This window comes from Rutidosis leptorrhynchoides, chromosome 6 (assembly GCF_046630445.1).
Source record: "Rutidosis leptorrhynchoides isolate AG116_Rl617_1_P2 chromosome 6, CSIRO_AGI_Rlap_v1, whole genome shotgun sequence".
Taxonomy (NCBI): domain Eukaryota; kingdom Viridiplantae; phylum Streptophyta; class Magnoliopsida; order Asterales; family Asteraceae; genus Rutidosis; species Rutidosis leptorrhynchoides.
This window is the reverse complement of record NC_092338.1, coordinates 131445502-131467325: the sequence shown is the minus strand read 5'-3', so window position 1 is coordinate 131467325 and position 21824 is coordinate 131445502. Positions and strand designations below refer to the sequence as shown.

Sequence of the window (21824 nt, the reverse complement as noted above, 5' to 3'; positions counted from 1 at the left end):
ATAGTTTACTTGTACATCAAACAACATATACTGAAAAGATTTTGAAACGTTTCAATATGGACAAGGCAAAACCATTAAGTACTCCTATGGTTATTAGATCACTCAATGTTGAAGCTGATCCATTCCGTCCATGTGAAGATCAAGAAGACATTCTTGGACCAGAAGTACCATATCTTAGTGCAATTGGAGCTCTTATGTATCTTACAAATTGTACAAGACCTGACATTTCTTTTGCAGTTAATTTGTTGGCAAGGTTCAGCTCTGCTCCTACCAAAAGACACTGGAATGGGATCAAACACATATTTCGATACCTTCGAGGAACTACTGATTTAGGATTATTTTATTCTAACGAATCAAAACAAGATTTGGTTGGTTATGCAGATGCAGGTTATTTATCTGATCCACATAAAGCTAAATCTCAAACTGGATATGTATTCCTAAATGGAGGTACTGCAATATCATGGCGTTCTCAAAAACAAACACTTGTTGCTACATCGTCAAATCATGCCGAAGTGATTGCATTACATGAAGCTACTCGAGAATGTTTTTGGTTGAGATCAATGACACAACTCATTACTGATTCTTGTGGACTAGAACGCGATAAAAGTCCAACAACTATCTATGAAGATAATGCAGCTTGCATAGCACAGATGAAAGAAGGGTATATCAAAAGTGACCGAACAAAACACATACCACCTAGATTCTTCTCATACACTCAAAATCTCATTAAGGACAACCAGATTGAAATGAGATATGTGCAATCTAGCAAAAACTCTGCTGATCTTTTCACGAAAGCACTTCCAACTGCTATTTTCAGAACACACGTTCATAACATTGGCATGAGACATGTTCAAAAGATGTAACAGCTGAAGCGATGTCTACTTGAGGGGGAGTCAACTCCATGCTGCACTCTTTTTCCCTTAGCTAAAGTTTTTTCCCATTGGGTTTTCTTTAGCAAGGTTTTTAACGAGGCAGTAATTTATAGTTGATCTTCAACAAAATAAAATTGCTATCCAAGGGGGAGTGTTATAATAATAATAATAATATAGATATGGATAGTCAATTTTGGTGTATACATATAGTCAATTTTGGTACACAAAGTATGTATTTTTATATTGAGATTTTAGGCTATAAATACTCATGAATGCAAGCATTAAACTTGCACCATTTCTCACACTTACAAAGTGTTTCTTTCTTTCTCTCCATTATCATCTTTGTTCTTACACTTCATTATTAGTATTCTAAATCAAGAATCAAATCACTAAAGGTAGTTATAAGCCTACTGAATTATAACATCAAGAATCAAACCACTAAAGGTAGTTATAAGCCTACTGAATTATAACATCAAGAATCAAACCACTAAAGGTAGTTATAAGCCTACTGAATTATAACATAAAGATTCTTCTGTTTTGTAGTTGTAGGTTTTGATGTTTTATTGTTGTAAGCAGGGGCGAATTTAGAGGGGGGCAGTGGGGGCGCCCGCCCCCCAGTCGATTTTGAAATTTTAGTGTAAAAATTTGGATTTTTTTCATTTTGCCCCAAACTCAAAAGCTATTTGCCTTAAAACCTACATATTTTGCCTCAAAACCTTCAAATTTTGCCCACAATTCTCTAAATTTTGCCCCAACACCTTCAAATTTTGCCCACAAACTTTCAAATTTTATCAAAAACCTCAAAATTTTGCTTAAAAACCTCTAATTTTTGTCCCAAAAACTCCGTATTTTGCCCAAAAAAGCTGTTACGGCTTCAAAAAAAATTTCGCCCCCGATGAAGAAAAATCCTGCTTCCACCACTGGTTGTAAGTCTCATTTATATTCATTTTGCTGGGTTGAGGTTAGTTATCCGTGCGTTGTTTAAAGTTTAATACCCTTTTTTTCTTTTTATTGATGGCATATTACCCCGAGTATGTTTCGTGTAAGGTTCTTTCATCTTTTTTTTAAGGTTAAAACTATAAATACACTATATATTTTTACTTTTGTTTCAATGTAGACTATATACTCGATATTTACCAGTGTAAGTCACAATCTTTCAAAAAATGTTTTAATATAGGCTCTTGATAACCGGTTACCTGCTGAACCGGTAAAATCAATTTTTAACATTTATTATTTAATTTTATATAGCTACACATAGGTTATATACTTATATTTGTGTTTCGATGTAGGTTATAATATAAAAATGATTTTTTTCGATGTAGCCCATATATTCACTTTTATTCGCTCATTTTTGTTTTATCTGGTCCAAGTTCAATGCATTCATATTAGCACACTTTTTAAAAATATATAGCACACACTGGTATTTTATTAGGTATATAGCCTACATGAACACAAAAATAAAAGTATATAATGTATTTATAGCTTTAACCCTTTTTTATCTTTGGTATACAATTTTTTTGAACTGACTAATCGCAACTTCGCAAGGTGACTATCCGCTTTGCGAGCAGTTCAGAGTCATTGCAAACGAACCTCCGTAGTCATGAGAGTCTTACCACTTCACTACCACCCCCACATTAGAATGTCAGTGTCTTACCACTTCACCATCACCACTAGGGATGACAATAGCCACCTGATCCAGTGAATATCCATCAGATTTACCCGATTTATAATGGATATAGATGATATAAATGGATATGGATACGGATATGGATGAACCTAAATGGATACGGATATGGATGAAAAAGTTTCATCCATGAATATATCCATTTACACCCGAAATACATATATAAATTCATAAATATAGCTATATGAAAACACATTTACTATTACAAATACATTTACGATTATACATATATTTTTCTCGAAATCATATAATGAATTAAGCATAATATATTACAATAAACACGTATATCTAATTAAATAAACATACAAATTACACATTTAATTTATTATAGTGTATGTTTAATAGTAAATCTAACAAATTGTATTATATCTTCGACAAAGATTACATGTTCTTAAGGATAGATTTTAATTATGCTACATTATAGGAATTTTTGTTATACTATGTTTTTTTTTAATCACATAAATTAGGATATATTATAACATTTTTTAAAATTCAATGGATATCCATTAACCCGTTTATTCTATTGGGGGATATGGATGGACGAATAAAATTAAATGGATGTGGATATGGATATGGATGAACAAAACCTAAATGGTTATGTATCACCCGATCCATATTCGATCCATTGTCATCCCTAATCACCACCACTAAGCTCTTTCATCTATGGTTGAAAAATCCCCATATATTACCATACTAACTATTAGACAAAATGATGAATAGTGCTAGGGGTATTTTCATCATTTCGCCTTTTTTTTCTTTTTTTTTTTAAACTAACTTCCACTTTGCCAAAAAAACCCCCCCACACTTTGTTCAAACATTAGAACCGGCCCCCAAACAGGGGTAAAGTGTCAAATCAATATTTTCATAAAAAAAATCTGAAATAAACTCCACCCAACTATTCAGTGGGTCATATCTAGGGATGGCAATGGTCACCCGATCCGGTGGATATCCACCCGATCCACCCGCTTTGTGATGGATATGGACGAACTTAAATGGATATGGATACGGATATGGATGAACCTAAATGGATATGGATATGGACATGGATGAAAAGTTTCATCCATGGATATATCCATTACCACCCGAAATACATATACAAATACATAATTTTAAATATATGCTTATATATTTACTATTAAAAGCTCATTACCATTAGATTTATATTTTACTTTCAACATTATAATAAAATAACTATAATATATTACAATAAAACACGCATATCTAATAAAATAAACTTACAAGTTTCATATATAATTTTTCATAATCCATGTTTTATAATAAAATTTAACATATTTTGTTATATCTTCGACAAAGATTATAGATTTTTATCGATAGATTTTAATTATGTAATGTTATATTTATTTATGTTATACTACGTTTTTATTTTAATCACATATTAGAAAATATCGTAACATTTTTTTAATATCCATTGGATATCCATTAACCCGCTTAATTCATTGGATATGGATATGGATGGATGTCCTAAAACTAAACGGATATGGATATCGATGAACAACAACTAAATGGATATGGATATGGATACGGCATCACCCGCTCCATATCCGATCCATTGCCATCCCTAGTCATATCTTCTCGCTCGCAACGAGTTAAAATTTTTCGGCATCATCGTTAAACTAGAAATAATTTTACGAATACAATGTCACTAACTATACGCAAAACGGATTCTATTTAAAAAACGCTAAATATTTAAGGTACTTTTCATACACGTTGATTTTGCGTTAAATTTTTAAAAGTCGACAATTCCATAGCGAAACGCGGGGATGCACATATATTGTTAATTTAAAAATAACATTTAAATCTTTTACAGGTTATACCTTTTAGTTCGACTCGAGTTGCGCTTCAACGACATCATCGTTGGCCACGAAATAATTTTACAAACTAAACGCAATAAAATACATTGAAAACCGAACTTCCGGCGCGAAACGAGAGTTCGAAAACTAGTTATTATAGTATTTCTTTGTTTTGTGGCAAAATAAAAACACAAATAAAGATTCCTTTACTATATTTGTATTGATCAAAATTCAAAGTCAAACTTTACTAGTCAAAATCAAAATTCACCAAGTACATACATTTCACATTCAGATTATACCACCAAGGGAGATTACTTACACTCCCTCCTGCTCCTCCTACACCTTCAAAATCCATACCCACAAATAATTCCTATTCCATAGCTATAATGACTTGTACCCCATGCACAAAAACTTCTTGTTTACTCTACATTTGGCCCTTTTAGAAAGGGCACAGGTATATAAAAACTGCCAAATTAATATATAAAAATTAATATATCAAACCCATCAAACTGTTTCTTCCAAACATGTTTCTGCACCCAAATCTTTATGTATGAAATGGTGATTGAAGTGTGCTATGAGCAATGGATTTGTTTTTAAACAAATAATGAAATCTTCCTTGCTGATTTTTCCATCACCATCAGTATCAAACAGATTGAAGAATAAGTGTATCTGTATAAAATAAAAATATATCTATATATTAAAATCCAAACAATTGATAAAGAAACATTTCTTATGGTTTTAATTAATAATAATAAATTTCCACTCACCTCGTTCGCGTTCATTGAGGGAATGGCTGGTCTCACCGAACGTTCAAACTGTTAAGTGTACATAAAAACTAATTAGGACGTGCTTAAGTTGTCGCAAAAAGCAACCAAATTGTAATGAAAAGTATTATAAAAGATAAAGTAGTATTTACTTTAGACAAGGAAATGTATTGATCTTTGTCTTCATCACTTTCGTTAAAAGCCACTTCACATGCTCGTTGAAACAGTGGCAGCTTCAGAACGTGAGCAGATCCTACCAAGAACTACATAATCCGAACGATAACGGCCCAATAAGTGTAAAGTTAAATGCAGAAATCAAACCCAAAACAACGTTTAAGTGACACGAGAATGAACGAAAAGACGAGAGCCACAAATCAGGGAAAAATCAGATGTTAACCAACTTTGACTTTGACCAATTTTGACCAAGTAAATCCGGCTTTGACAGGATAAACCTGACTTTTGACAGGATAAATCTGACTTTTGACGGTTTGTGACCCGCTGAACGCATTGAACGGTGGTTGACAAGTTTAACCGGCCTGCTTCTTAATACCGATTAATTGGGGATTAAACCCGAATTTCACAACCATGGTTAGGTTGTATCACATTATTATCTTGACACATTTATTTATGAGTGAACCGATTTGGGTTTATTCAGAATCTTAAATGGGTCAGGATTTTGTATAGCTAAATGGAAACATTCACAAATGGGTCGAATGGGTCGATAATAGCAAGAAAAGGAACCCATAAACTACAACTTGTAAGACTCTTTTCATTTAGTAGATTCCTTTTTTGATAAATAAAACAGAAATGTGACCCACAAAAAGAAGGATGATAAATAAAGACTTTGCATCATAGTTATACCTCTTTGAAGGTTAGGAATCCGTTCTTTTCGACGTCTAAAAATCCCCAAATCTGTCACAATGAAAGAAACTTGAAGTCATCCATGACAGGCAAAGCATCACGATAAATTTCAAATAAAAATACTGGAGTACATAAGTTTTCTAATAATCCTCCTACTTTGAATTCAAACCATAATACATACATGTTGAATTTATGAAAATTACATCAAGATATGAATTAAAATGTACAATGATATAATAAAGCAGGAGAAAATCTTTGAAGACTTGTAATTTACAGATATTATACTATTGAATACAAGATTTACAATTTAATATTAATAACCAGGATTTTTCTAGCGGTTAATTATTAATTTTGTGATAGCAGTTACTTGATTGTATAATTGTTATGCGTCTTATCGACGACCCTAGGGGGCTGTCGTTAGAAAAATTCTAATAAATACAGAGTATTATAATACAACAAGACAAATGGTTATAGAGAAACTGGAAATATTACTGACATTTTCAGAAAGGATAGAAGGCTTCAATCTTAAAACACTAATGAAATCTTGATAATTAATAATTCCACTGCAAAATAAATGAACGTAGTTGAGTTTCAACGTGTCCACAACAATCTTCAACTTAAAAATAAACAAATATATATATATATATATATATATATATATATATATATATATATATATATATATATATATATATATATATATATATATATATATATATATATAGTGGTAGGATCAAGAGGGAAGTAACCATTCGGGGGGAAGCGGGGGGAAGCAAAAACTTTTTTTTTCTTCGTTTTTTGAAAAAACTTTGTTCACGAACATTATAGATGAGATAAAAATATGAACATTTAGTAGAGACACTTTGTGATAAATGTTTTTATTTTGGCGGAAAAACGCTCGAAGAAGTAATATACAACAATTATCGTGTTTTTCGAGCGTATTTTGAGGTTTTAGCTATTGGGGTTTAGATATTAGGGTTTAGATATTAGGGTTTATAGGGTTTAGATATTAGGGTTTAGAAATTTAGGGTTTAGGGTTTAGATTTAGGGTTTAGATTGAGTTTTTAACACGAACGGTTTAGAGTTTAGGGTTTAGGGTTTGGTGTTTTGGGTTTATGGACACAACAACAACAACAACAATACCCAATCCCGCGCCTGCGAGGTATGGGGGAGGTAAGATGTAGACAATCCTTCCTCTACCCTAAACTAGAAGAGAAGTCGTTTCTTTTACCACGAGTCGAGAGAATTCTCCACCCACGGGAAAGGAAATTCATCCCCCTCTCTACTCCAGGGTAGAGAGATTGCTTCCGTGAGGACCTCGGGCTAAAAAAAGACTTTTTTTTTTTTAAATTTAAAACTAAAAAATAGAAATTAAAAAATACAAAGATAAATAAAAAAATAAAATAAAATAAATAGATAAATATATAGATATATATATATAAAAAAAAAAAAATGGGGGGGGGGGGGGGGCCATGAAAATGGTAGAATCAGATTTTCATGGGGTTTATGGAATAAACCCAAAACACCAAACCCTAAACCCTAAACTCTAAATCGGGCTAAATTTTACTTCACAAAACATGAAAAAAAAACGTTCATATTCTTCACGAACAATATTATCTTGAATGTTATTTTTGTCGATCGTTTTCCCGCCTAAATAATAACATTCATCACGAAGTGCCCCTATATATATATATATATATATATATATATATATATATATATATATATATATATATATAAGATAACAATGATTTCATAGCATTAGCAATATACCTGCTATCTGGCTTCATGGCAAGAAATCTGTCCAAGAATTCTACGGCTTCTGAGGTGGTTAAATGACATAGCTGAGAAGCAATTATTTGAGACACATAAAAACGATAAGTAGAAAAAAATATATATATACACTATCGTAAACAGGAATATAGATAAGACACTACAAACTCACTTTCTGAACTTTTGCCATTTCAACCATATAGGGTGAAAAACTTTCCTGCAAAAAGAACAAAATACGGTTCAATTTATAATATAGAAACAAACATTATTTCACTAACACGAGTACACGACTAAACAACCGGAAATAGAATTTTTTTTTACTAAACTCTTCTATAACCGATTATGAAAAAACTGGTACGCCGTATCAGTCTTTATCTACTATCTTATAAACCCACATTTTGTACGAAAAAATATTTATTATAAATCCTCCATGCTAAAGAATGCACAATGTTCTGCCGGATATAAGATTGTGGAGAAACATCGTACTATTTGGAAACTGTCCAAAAAATCATTAAAAGGAAAATATATTGAAATATTCTGGACTCAAAACATGTCATTAATCTTTCTAGCCCACACAATTTATTACACTCAAATGAACTGCATCAAAAAATATATTCGCATATCATATATGTTCTCAAATATATACCTGTCCAGCCGCTGCTGCCTTTGAAAGAAGAGCGTAATCTGCAAAAGAATGGTGTGTTTGTACAACATTGAGAGCACACGCCATGGCTTTAGCAGTCTGCATGAACATATATGTAATTAAACATAATAAAGTTAAAATCTTTATCGTTTAGTCATTGAAAATTTTACATTGTGTTGGAGATTTTAAAAGCATGACCAAATTTGTTTTATATATAGTGCGTATAGATTATTTTTCAAAAGAAAGCGACCACTTAGTTTAATATAAAGAAGAAAACTAACCTTCTCAGCAAAACGAGCCGCACTTTCTTTATGATGTTGCGAGGGTGAAATAACTGGAAGGTATTCTACCTGATATATTAAACATAATAAAACAATATATATAAATGAATTTAACAAAAAAAAAATTCTTGAGGTTGTAAATACATAAATAGGTTGCAAACATTATTACCTCAAGAGAATTGTGGAATTGCATGAACATTCTAAACATGAGTGTGGCCAAAGCAATATGACCCCTATAACAAAGTAATGCACCAATTAACGTTCAGATTTAATATAAAATATATATAATATAATATATATTTAAATGAGGCTCGGTTTACCATGATTGATCGAAATGTACATGAGGATAGCGTATAACGACTGGTTGTACGGGATAACCAGGAATAAACGCACCAAGTTGGAACGAAATAAGCTGCCTTCCGTTAGTTGTGGTTCCCTCGGGAAACAAAAGTACTCGAGGATATCTATTACTTGATGCCTTTCTCTGTTTTTAGGTCCTTGAAAACAAACATCTGTATCAAATTGCTTATGTAATGATAGAATGCAAGATCTCTATTTTCCAAGTATTTTGACCATCAAAACTTATCAACAAACAAAACACAACTATATAAAACTTTCGGGTCCAAGATTATTAACAGCATAACCATAAAAATGGGCACTTTATTGTGTTTTACATTGTGAATACCCATCAATTCAAATAGGTCCACCTTACCTTGCATATAACTTTAGAGAATACACTTTTATAAGTTCAAATAAAAGAATTATGTGGACCAATGGGTCATTTTAATAATAAAGGTGGGCATATGGGTAACTTTATCTTAAATAATTTCCACATAAAGAAATGTTTCAAATTGTATGGGACTATCTCATAATAACATTTTTTCAATGGCTATGACCTTTGCATCAGTATACTTTTTCTAGATTCCTCAAAGTACTCCTAAAAAATAACAATTGACATTAAGAAGACGAAAATGTTCTTTTATTCTTAACTAAGAAGAGGTCAGGTATCAAGAAACGATAAGTTGTGTGATATTCTACCAATTTTCCATTAAATTATAAACTTTAGAAACATAAAGGTGAAAGCTTGAAGCTAGTGAAACACAATTCGCATTACAGAATCATCGAATAACCGTATGTGTAGTAGAAGAAATAAGCAAATAAGGTTTTGCACCTTTATTTCGTGTACAGCATGCTTCCTTGATTGATATGAGAATCGATTCACATAGATCACCTACAAATGGACATAAATATAAAAAACAGAATTAACCGAAACAAGTCAATATATTTAGCGTTCAACTTCCAACAGATAAATCTTAATAGCTTAAATTTACCTGCATAGCTCTAATAATGACCCCGACAAAAGGCATTGAATCATGGGACTCGGATGCAACAATTGTTGGAGACGATTCATAGAAAAAGAATATTGGGTCAATGTATGATACATGATTAGATACAATAATAGGTGCACTGTCCCTTGAAGCAGGTTTCCCTTTTCGATTAATCCAATGGTAGCTGCATCATTTAAGAAATAATGTAATAAATCAATATCAAACCAATATACTAAACTATGCTTTTTATCAACAAATATCACATTCTTCTACCCATTTATCACATTTTGGTTAGAAACAGATTACATCACTAACATACTAAACTTCCCAAATTATAAGAAATACATTAGCAAATCAAAATAGAAACACAATTGAAAATAAAATATAACATAACTTTGGATTAATAGTCAAATAAATCAAGATTTGATCTTACCCAAATGAAAATAATATTCCTCTTGCAGACAATCTTGTGACCCACATAATCCTACATCTCCATTTAGGCATTGGATTCTGTTTATCTTTCCAACCATGTAATGCAAATTTTGTAGCACCATACCCAACTATCAAACACAACAAAAACAACACAAGCCTAACCAAAACTACAGGCAAAATAACCAACATTTTGACCCATTCATACAATCCTTCAATCTTTGGTGTTTGATTTTTAAACGGATCCACCGTGGTTGACCCGGGAGCTTCAAATCCATCAGACCCAATAATCCCATATGGGTTTTCTTCGGTTCTTACATACCCATCATTAATTTCCAATTGGGTTTCATTAAAAATTGAAACTTGATTTGTGGGTGTTGCAAATTGAGGAGAACCCAGATGATCATTGATTGTTAAGATGTGATGGGACGGGGAATTGTCATCGGCGGTAGTGTTTGTCAGGCCAGCGCCGGCGGAAGAATGTATTAAAGGTCGTCGGAGATCGGTGGCAGGAGACATTGTTTAAAGGTCCTCAAATGGTGCCAGTCAAAAAGTTGAAAGAATTATATAAAATGAATTGAGAAAGAAAAAAGAGTGAAATGGTCAGATTTAATTTGAGACACAAATGAGTATTTTTTTGGAGGTATTTTAAATTGTGATTAATTAATTAATTGATGGTTGTGGTGTATTTGGAAAAACGTTTTTGTATATGTTATTGACCGAATGATCCCATAGCATCCCAATGGAGGGAATGAAATCTTTAAATTATATGAATGTCATTGTCAATTTGACTATTTGACAATTTAATATTTAATGAATATACAAGTATAGCCTTCAAGGTTTGACCTTTTTTGATGGTATATCCTTGAATTGAATGTTTTTCTAGTCACAAATCATTGGTTATTCTTTCTTGTACACAAGATTGTGGCAATTAATTTGATGCATACTTTGTAGCTAAATATCATAAATTTGAAGAGAAATAGTTATATGTGTGTTTAAGAAATTGTTAAACTCAATTAAAATTTTATTTTATATTTGTGAGGATTTTGTGATACCGTAATTTTACTATTTGCTATATCTATTTTAAAGGTTTGTTTGTTAATTATTATAATATTTATAAATATTATAATATAATAATAAAATAAAATAATGATAATGATAATACTCACTTTGTCCCGTTTCATAATATGTGTTCGGATTACATTAAGAAAATACAAATATAAGCACTACATTACTGAAGAGAAAAATGATATTTTTTTAGATAAATTCGAGTTGTAAACGAGAGGTGGGAGGGCCTCGCTTCGTCATATCATGTTAAAGAAAAAGAAAATGACTAAAAAAGCGTAAGGTGATAATAATAATAATAATAATAATAATAATAATATAATAATAATAATAATAATAAGATGTCAGCGTATAAAAAATGAAGGACCAAACTGCCCCTTGTGAGCAATAGTGGCTAGCCAATAGGGTCCTGACTTTCAATACTAAAAGCCATATTTCGACCCAGACATTTTCGAGAATTACCGGATTCGTTCTCGTCCTGATCCACTATGCACGAATTTGAAACTGTATCCTTTCATTGACATTTCTTTTCTCTCTAGTCAAGCTATGGCGTCATCTGTCTTTTTAGTTAAGTCATATCATAAGATGGGTCTTCTTATTCTTTCTACGATAATCCAACCCGCAGCCCGATATGAAACTTGTGAGGCATCTATTTGTGTCGCTATTCATGCATCCAAAGGCGGATATGCTCACACACTTTGAGACGAAAATATTAAAACTGGTCACTGGCTCCTTTTTTTTATCACTGCTACAAGTGAAAATAAATAATCACTTGACTATTCGAGATCAAAAAGTGGTCACGCACATTGACCAAGATCAAAAAGTGGTTACTCGCATTGACCATTTGAGACCAAAATGACCCCTTTTGACCGATACACCATTCACCTGGCCAACCCCATTTGATGTCATGTAAAAATTGGACATTTTCTACCTTGAGATGTCTTGGTGATTTTCAATTGGTTCTAACTGTCGATGTTAATGATTTTGGGAATCGATTTCATTATATTATCCGTGTTAAAAGGATAAGGCTTTTCGCTATCGACGAATATATGAGTTCTTAAAATTACGTTTCTATCAAACATTTCAATATGTTGTGGTTCTCAATATTCCGTTACTTACATCTTCACGATAGACTAATGGCAACCCATAATGAAGAAACTATGCGTTTCTTTAAACACTCTTTGGTGCACGAGTTGCTTTGTCATCCTATGGCTAGAATAAAACATGTTTGGGTCAAGACAAAGAGTTTTTTTTTTTTAAATAGTAATTTTGTTAGAATGTTTTAAAAATAGAAAAAGTAAATATTTTTTTGACAAAAATGGTAAAACCGAAGTTCGAAACTTCGGTTTTGTCAAATTCGAAGTTTCAAACTTCGGTTTGTGTGCTTTTTGATTGGGTGATGATATGTACACAACCTATATTTGTTATGTACACAACCATCATGCTTTACAGTGTTGTACAATCTAACACTTTAAAGCATAGAGGTTGTGTACATAACAAATATAGGTTGTGTACATATCACTCCCCTTTTTGACCATGCACAGGGAATCCGAAGTTTCAAACTTCGGATTTGCTTTTTTTTTTTACCCTATGCCTATATAATTAATGGGTGCTGATATTTCCACTTTTATTTTTCACTACAAACTTATTATTGTATTAATGTATTTAGCACAATCGATAGAATAGGCAAAAAGAAGAAGAAAAATTAGATGGTGATAGCTGCAGGTGTGAAGGCTCTTTGAAGAAGATAACTTTAATTGTGTGGGCTGGGTAAAGACACTTCAATGTGTCTATACTTGTACTCTATTAATTTAGTTTTCATTTTGCACCCTTTTATTTATAGAATCAACAATTTATACCTTTATATTTTATATTGATAACTCAATATTATTGTCATTGTAATCAATATAATCCTTCGAGTTATTAAAAATTTTAAAGTACCACACAGTGCTTGTTATTTTAAATCTATTTGATTTTGATAGTGTTACATCTATGAAAAATATTTATTTAAAGGTTATCAAATTTTTTTTTTTTAAATCTATGTGATTTTAAACCTAACTCATTGATTTTTTAATATTTATTGAAATTGAAACTTGAAAAGTTATGAATGTATTTCTTTTTCAGTTAAACAAAAAAGTTTATATGAAAATACATTTTGATGCTATTTATTAAGTTTTTTTAACGTTAATGATGTATAAGTATAAGTTACCCATTCATTCATCCACGAAACCCACCACGAACAACAATTGACTAAAAAATTAACATGGTGGAGGAGAAAGATAGTAAGTCCATAATAATGAAATAAATAATATACTTAATTTATAGTGAATTTATAAAAAAAATAAAAGTGAAAATATCATCAACCATTAATTATATAGGCATAAAAAAAAAATTCCGAAGTTTGAAACTTCGGATTCGCTATCACAAACCGAAGTTTGAAACTTCGAATTTGGCAAAACTGAAGTTTACTATTTAAAAAAAAAAAAAAAAAAATCCAAGACAAAGGTACCTAACAAACTAGGAAGATTAACATTATTAGTTTTCTTTTCTTCAAACTTTACCTTTTTTATTTGTTCTTTTGTTAAAAAAGTTGGGATGATCTATAACGCGCCATCAGTTTGTGTAGATGGAGATGTAGATGTAGATGCAGAAGAAGGTAAAAGAAAGATTGTAGCTTTTGTTGATGGACTTGATCCTGGCAATGGGCGATATGATAATCCACAAAATCCCATCTTTAAGACTTTGAATACCTTTCATGAAGAGGATTATCATAATCCAACCTTCACGGTAAATGAACGTGGTTATTTTAACAAACTTAATTTTGTTATGATTAGAGCCTTGATTTGCATGGTAAAATTTACAGACGGGCAGCTTATGTTGTTATGACCAACTTTGGGGAACGGTGGCTAAAGTCTTCAAGCCTCAGGGCATAAAAAAAAAAGCTGAAGGCTTCAGTTAATGCATTACTAAAACTGGAAAAGTTTTCAAAACTTTTAGCAGCAAATGATGAACCTTGCATTGGTGAGGACGACCCGGAGTCAGTGGTGACTCTATGTATTAACCCGTGGAGTCACGGAACACCGCTAGTTTTGAAAAATTTTCGTAAAAATTATCATTTAAATTGTATAGGACACCACTAAATTTAAGTGTAGGACCCCATATATTTTCTGAATTTATAGTTTTTCTTTTAAGATGTATAGGACATGACTAAATTTAACTACTTAGACACTATATATTTTTCGAATTTGTAGTTTTTTTGAAGGTAAACAACCACTAAAATAGTCCTCTGTATTCAAATATAATTGGTACTGAAAAATTTTTTTAGGACCCCATTGAATTCTCATTCTAGAATTGCTACTGCCCGGAGGGATGGCATGTACAGGTAAATAAGATACATTGAAAATTGCAGGTGGCAACCCCGACCCGTTTACAGTGGTTGATATCAAATGGGCCAAGTTGAAGAATTTGACCAAGAGGAAAGAATTCAAATAGGTCAAACAGGGTTGGCCAAAGTATATTCATATTGCATTCAACTTCATTTATTGTTTTATTTTAAGGTTTAGAGTACAATTTATAGATTATAAATTATACCAAGTGAAATCAAGAAATAATATGAAGAATGACCCATCCCCTTTCAATCTCTGCTAAAAAAGACCCATTTTGACTGGTTACCAACCCACCTGACCAACACTATTTCCCAATATAAAACTGTTCTTGTCTACAATTCCAGCACTTGACTTTTCATTTAATTTTGGTTGTTTGGTTGCTAACAAAGCATCTTTTTCACCAATGGGATCATAGCCTAGCGTTGTGATAGGAACCCTTTAATTAAGAGGTTGGAGGTTAAGCCATACTTAAGCCAGTGAGATTTAACTAGATGTTGTGTGTTACTCGTAGATTGTAAGTTTGCCTTTATAGAACGATACAATGATCTTTATAGCTTTTAGTTTTAATCATTTGTCCAACAGGTTACTCACTTTTAAAAACAATAGTTATAGTTATTCTTTGACATTTCACAATGTCAATGGTTATGGAAAACCAAGAATGACTGAAAAGTCAACAAACTCGATAGCTTTTATGCGATAAAAATAAAAATCTTATTTACCTGATGCAGATATTTCGTTCAATAGATTTAAACTCTGTTAAAGGCTTTCCAAAGGAACCTCGGAAGCTACAGGTAAGGCGATGTAATATAACCATTTACTGGTTCTTATAATTTTTTTTTTTAAAAAAAGGAAAAATAACAACGGTGTAAGTTTTTAATGCATAATTATGGTAAATTTATCAAAAACAATGGTGGATATATCAAAAACACACTTGTTTGGACCTTGATATTTCATTATCCTGTGTACCATGTTTAGGTGCCAATAATTTGATCCAATGGAGTTTGAGCTTAAGATTGCTAGTAAAATTAGAGCCCATGAAAGGTTCGACGTGTACATTATCATACCCATGTGGCAAGAGGGTGTCCATATGTTTCTGCAACCAAACAGATTTTATTTTGGCAGGTTCATTCTTAAAAGTTTTCAACTTCAGCTATGAAAAGTCAAAGCCAATTACATACTAATATTTTGCAGATCAAAAACAATGCAAATGATGTATTAAACTATCTACAAGGCTTTGGTAAACAAATAAACTGGACTGTCAGCTTGTGTTTAGCCACAAATATTTTTTATGTCCTTTTATTTCATGCAACACAAAAAACTTGCAATAAAATAAAAACAAAATCACTAGCGTGCTAACTAATATAAGCCTTTGAATAAAAAGACTTGAGCGTCTATAAACGGATTTGGCCGTTTGATAGATAGCACAACCCATATTGACCCATTCATAAGAAAGCAGGCAGAAATTGTCACCTAGCATTCTACTAAATTTGATTGAAAAGAGAACATGTTCTATTTGACATTGTGCACAACTGTCTTAATTCATTTACTTACTGTAGGCATATATTCATTTAAAAAGCATGATAGTAGACGATGAGTATTTATAGGCTTTGCAAACATAAATCAACGTTTCATGGAGGGAAGTCGATGCAATGGGCGTAGAAAATTGAAATGTAACAGAATAATGAAATTAATGCAGCAAATGAACTGGAAACACAAATGCATATTGCAAGAGATTTACTGTAAACCATCAGCACCATTTTTAAAATGAGCTGAACAAAATTGATATAGCTGCAACCAAAAGTTTAAGCTAAGAACAATTTCAATATATTTTTGCTCCCAACATCACTGGAACACACCAGTTTTGCGTTTACTTTATATATATATATATCATATATAAAAATAAAAATTATTTTGGAAACAGAAGAAGCAAATTTACAACTGGATTAATGTTACTGATTCTCATTTCGATGCACAAAACTGATACCTGATTACAAGTACGTATAAATGTGTCTAACTCTAACCTCAAAGAATCTTGTCTAATGTGGAAAAATGAAAACATGTCTCCCACGTCGCTAAATATTTCTAGTCGTCAAACTGCTGTTAAGAATTTCACCTTCATCTGCAACGGAAGTAACAACCATTAGTGTACGCGAAAGCACTTAAAAGCCATTATTCGTAGGTCCCACTTGCATGATGGGAAATTGTGAGCCCATTCATTTCATGTAATGGGTAAAAATTGAAACTTTTCGTTTGGGCTATGTTGACCCAAACAAAAGAGATTAACCCAAAATTTTGGATATATATTTATTCAGTATTAAAGGGTCAAACACGGTTACAAAAATTATATTATTTCAATAATACTTGATAGAACAAACATAGTCTTATTTCTAATAATTGGATTTATACAATTTATGCTTTAAATGCACAATTTGGGTGACTTTCTACCCATTTCTGTTACTATTTCTTGAAATTCACTCATTTGTTCTGAGATTAAACATAACGTATCGAACCATGCATACCAAACTTCCAACTAGAAAACCTATATGTATATATGTATCTATATATCTATATATACATATATATGCAAATGTCTTCATGTATGCATTGGTGGTATGTATCATGTAGTAATACTAGAACAGTTTCTAAAGGCAAAGGTAAAATATAATAAATACTTTTCAATCATTTTATTTCACAACTTAAAGATGACTTCTAACCTGTATACATTATGTGCTCGAGAACGTGCTTTCAACGACATCTAGAACGTGTTCTAGAACGTGCTTTCAACGACATCTCGATTGACTTGCCCCCTTCCATTTTATGAGCACTGCACCTCTTCCCGAAGATCAAAAAACGATCATATCAGGAGTGTACATCTCAAAATTCAAGATCTCGTCTCTAAACGATCTAAATGCCAATTTGGTCAACTAACATTACGGATGTTTGCGGATTCAAACGACAACCCTTTTCTTCCATGACATCAACAAGATCAGAACATTCATTAACGAACCCTTGTTTTAATAATCCATCAAGAAAAATCTTCCAAGCAACTTCATCCGCATTGTACCCGTCAAGCAAACTACAAAAAACTTCTTTACCCGTTTCATGTTTTCCTTCGTCATATAACCCACAAATAAGCAACTTGTACGACTCTAGATGTGGTAAAATCCTATTCTCAACCATGGTATTTAATAAAGCCAATGCTTGATCAAACATTCGCAAGTAACACGAACAATTTACTAACGACGTGTATATATGTTCGTTTGGAACAAGCCCGTTTGTTAACATATATCTAACCAACTTACAAGCTTCTTCAAGTCTCCCTTCTCTACACAGCCCGACAGTTAACGCTTCAAACGTCTTAACATTCGGTTTACAGTCCCGTTTACCCATTTCTGAAAACAACTCCATAGCAACCCCTAAATCCATTAATTTCCACACATTTCCAATATTGATATCAAAATTTTCAAACTTTGTGTCGATACGTTGTTGTGAGATTAAAAGATTCTTCACTATTACAGCATATGTATGATGAGAAGGTTCACATTTTGAATCCATCATACGTTTCAAAATGTCAAAAACACCATCTATGTTTCCTGCACGTCCATATGCATCAATGAATACCGTATACGTTGCGGTATCGAGTTCTACATCTTTTCGTATCATTTCGTTCATGATATCTTCTGCTTCTTTGACCATACCTTGACTACAAAATGCAAGAATAAACGAAGTGTATGTACAAACATCGGGTTCCAATCCCGAAGAAAGCATCTGAATTAAAACCTTGCGGGCATCAACGAAATCGAATCTTTTTAGTAACCCTTCGATAAAGATTGAATATGTCATAAGCTCCGGTTCAAAACCAGTCTTTATCATCTTCCCGGTTACAATAAACGCTTCTTGAAACTTATCTTCTTTACACAAACCATGAATCAACACATTATACGTCCAAGAATTCGGTAAGCAGTTGTTACTAAGCATTTCATTAAACAGACTCATTCCACTATTAACTTTCCCAATTTGGAAATAACCATCTATAAGAGTAGTGTAGACAACTACATTTGCTTTTACACCTGTTATTATAAACGAATTCACCAATTCATGAGCTTCTTCAACATTCCCTCGTTTACATAACGCCTCTATGAGAGAACCGTAGGACCACTCATCGGGACCCACACCATCTTCTTTCATCAAACAGATCAATCTATAAGCACTATCGACATCATTATTCTTACAATGACCGTTAATTAACGAGTTGTAAGTCACAGCAGTTGGCGTTAGTTTCATCTTCATCATCTTATCAAGTAGAATCATAGCTTTATGAACATTATTGACTTTACAGTACCCAATGATCAACTCGTTGTACGTACGAACATCCGGTTTTAATTCTTTTTGTTCCATCTTCTCAAACATTTCGATTGCATTCTCGATCTTTCCTTCATTACAATAGCCATCAATCAAAGCATTGTATGTGACAACTGTCCCAACCACTTTTTTATCTTCCATCATGTCAAACAACTTTCTTGCTTCGTCTATTTTCCTATTTTTGCACATTCCGTCAATAAGAGCAGTATACGTGTAAGCATTCGGCTCACAACCTTTTTCTCTCATTACGTTAAAAAATATCAATGCTTCGGCTAATCTACCAAACTTGCTTAACGCATCGATCAAAACAGTAAACGTACGAACTGTTGGAAAACAATTATCATTACTCATTTGATGAAACAACTCGAGTGCTTCGTTAATACGATTTTCTTCACAAAACCCGTGTATTAAATTTGTATAAGAAACCTCATTTCTTGTACACCCTTTCTTAGGCATTATACAAAATACCTTATACGCGCTGTCGACATCTTTATTCCTACAATGCCCTAAAATTAACGACGTATATGTATGAGTATCAGGACTAAGGCCAGCTTGAACAATCTTACTCACATACAGTCTAGCCACATCAACTTTCCCTAATTTACAATACCCATTCACCATTGAATTATACGTATATATATTCGGCATAATTTCATCATCTAACATCTCTAAAAAGACACATTTCATATCATCAATCATTAGAAACCTTGATAAACACATTAACAATGTATTATAACATCTAACACTAAGCTTAAATTTAACTTCTTTATCATCATCATAAATACCAACATTCATTTTTCTCAATACCCCTAAAACAAACCTCGCATCCTCATCGGTTTCGCACGAATTCAACATTGAAATCCGGATCTTTTCTGCCACATTCAAAAACTGATTGCTCACCAAGATTGTTAGCAATGATGCAAAAGACTCAACACTAGGTTTAAAATTGGATCTTCGTAGTAAAATATTGAAAAAGGTAAGAGCTTTTTGTGGTTTCAAATTAGGGTTAGTATTGAAAAAATAAGTAATTTGTGATGGGGTTATTGATGAAACCAGGGTTTTGAAATTAGGGTTTTTATCCCAATTGGGTAAAGAAAAAAGGGTTGATAAATGAGATGTATAATCCTGTTCTTGTTGTTGAATGGGTGATGAAGATGGTAAAGTGGAAACCGAGGAATGAATGAAGAGTGAGGATAAAGATTTGAACTTGATGATGAAATGATTTAGGGTTTGTTTGTAGATGAATGCTGATCGTATCATCATCCATGAAATGATTTAAATTCGAGTTACCAATCCATTTTTATGAAGAAAAACAAACAAAAGGTGTCTGCAAATTGTTGGCAGCGGCAACGCTAAGAAGAAAAGGGAAATCGAGTTTGTGGGCTTTACTGAATTTTGATTCTTTTGGGCCTATGTTAGATTTTTGATGTGGGTATGTATATGTATGTATGGACTCTTTACTCTTGTGTAACTAAAATGAGAACATGGACAAAACTTTTAGTTTTTCTAGTAGAGTTGTAATCTCTTGAATCAAATAATTTGCTTGAAATTCAACGGACCAATCAGAGTGCGACATGTGACGCAACAATCACATGTGATTGAAAAAAAAAAATTGAAAATTTTAAAAAAAAAAACAAAAAATTTTGAAATTTTTTTTAAAAAATTTAGTTTTTTCGAATATTTTTTTTCAAAATTTTTTAAAAAATTTAGCATGTCAAATCCAATCATATGTGATTGTTAAACCCAATCACAGGTGATTGTAAAACACAATCACATGTGATTCTGCATGTCAGATCCAATCAGATGTGATTGAAAAAAAAATTCAATTTTTTTTTCAAAAAAAATTTCAACAGGAAACAGACTTTAATTCGGTGATTTGATTAAGTTTGTTGGCGTTTCGTGATCATATCTTCAAAATTTCAGACTTTAATTCGGTGATTTGATCAAGTTTTGATCAAAAACTTGGTGTTTAAAGGTTTTTGCACAAACTAGTGTTCGAACCCTCGCTTCGCGCCGGGGGTTCGGTTTTTAATGTATTTTATTGCGTTTAGTTTGTAAAATATTTTTGTGGCTAACGATGATGTTGTTGAAACGCAACTCGAGTCGAACTAAAAGGTATAACCCGTGAAAGATTTAAATGTTATTTAAAATTAACAATATATGTGCATCTCCGCGTTTCGCTATGAAGTTGTCGACTTTTAAAAATTTAACGGGGAATTAACGTATATGAAAAGTACCCCAAATATTTAGCATTTTTTTAAAAAGCGTCCGTTTTGCGTATAGCTAGTGACATTGTGTTCCTAAAATTATTTCGAGTTTAACGATGGTGGCGGAAAAATTTAACTCGTTGCGTGTGCGAAGATATGGCCCGTTGAATATTTGGGTGGAGTTTGTTTAAGATTTTTTATGAGAATGGTTAATTGACACTTTACCCCCCTATTTGGGGGGTGGATTTGATTTTTTGAATAAAGTGTGGGGTGATTTGTGGTTGAATTTGCAAAAAAAAAAAATATATATTTTAAAATACCACCGGGTATTATTCATTTGCCATATGTCTTTCAGAAT

General features: G+C 32.2%; 2 protein-coding genes and 2 long non-coding RNA genes across 4 annotated transcripts; all 4 read right to left on the bottom strand.

Annotated features, from left to right (window-relative positions):
- Positions 1–4576: 4576 nt before the first annotated feature.
- On the bottom strand, positions 4577–5401 carry LOC139852985 (uncharacterized). Its single transcript, XR_011761241.1, has 3 exons — positions 5284–5401; positions 5135–5182; positions 4577–5036 (listed from the first exon to the last, which is right to left on the bottom strand). It is a non-coding gene; the product is annotated as an uncharacterized lncRNA (long non-coding RNA).
- A 597-nt stretch (positions 5402–5998) lies between these two features.
- LOC139852986 (uncharacterized) lies at positions 5999–7836 on the bottom strand. The gene is made up of 3 exons (XR_011761242.1): positions 7766–7836; positions 6489–6555; positions 5999–6043 (listed from the first exon to the last, which is right to left on the bottom strand). It is a non-coding gene; the product is annotated as an uncharacterized lncRNA (long non-coding RNA).
- Positions 7837–7925: 89 nt separating this feature from the next.
- On the bottom strand, positions 7926–11002 carry LOC139854079 (lysophospholipid acyltransferase LPEAT2-like). The gene is made up of 8 exons (XM_071843403.1): positions 10451–11002; positions 10021–10201; positions 9861–9920; positions 9010–9173; positions 8859–8922; positions 8690–8758; positions 8412–8507; positions 7926–7982 (listed from the first exon to the last, which is right to left on the bottom strand). The coding sequence occupies exons 1-8, from the start codon at positions 10963–10965 to the stop codon at positions 7926–7928; spliced, it is 1206 nt and encodes a 401-aa protein (XP_071699504.1). The 5' UTR covers positions 10966–11002.
- Positions 11003–16802: 5800 nt separating this feature from the next.
- Positions 16803–20547, bottom strand: LOC139852912 (uncharacterized). Its single transcript, XM_071842255.1, has 2 exons — positions 17612–20547; positions 16803–17016 (listed from the first exon to the last, which is right to left on the bottom strand). Exon 1 carries the CDS (start codon positions 20520–20522, stop codon positions 17802–17804), a length of 2721 nt encoding a protein of 906 aa, XP_071698356.1. The 5' UTR covers positions 20523–20547; the 3' UTR covers positions 16803–17016; positions 17612–17801.
- Between the last annotated feature and the right edge of the window lie 1277 nt (positions 20548–21824).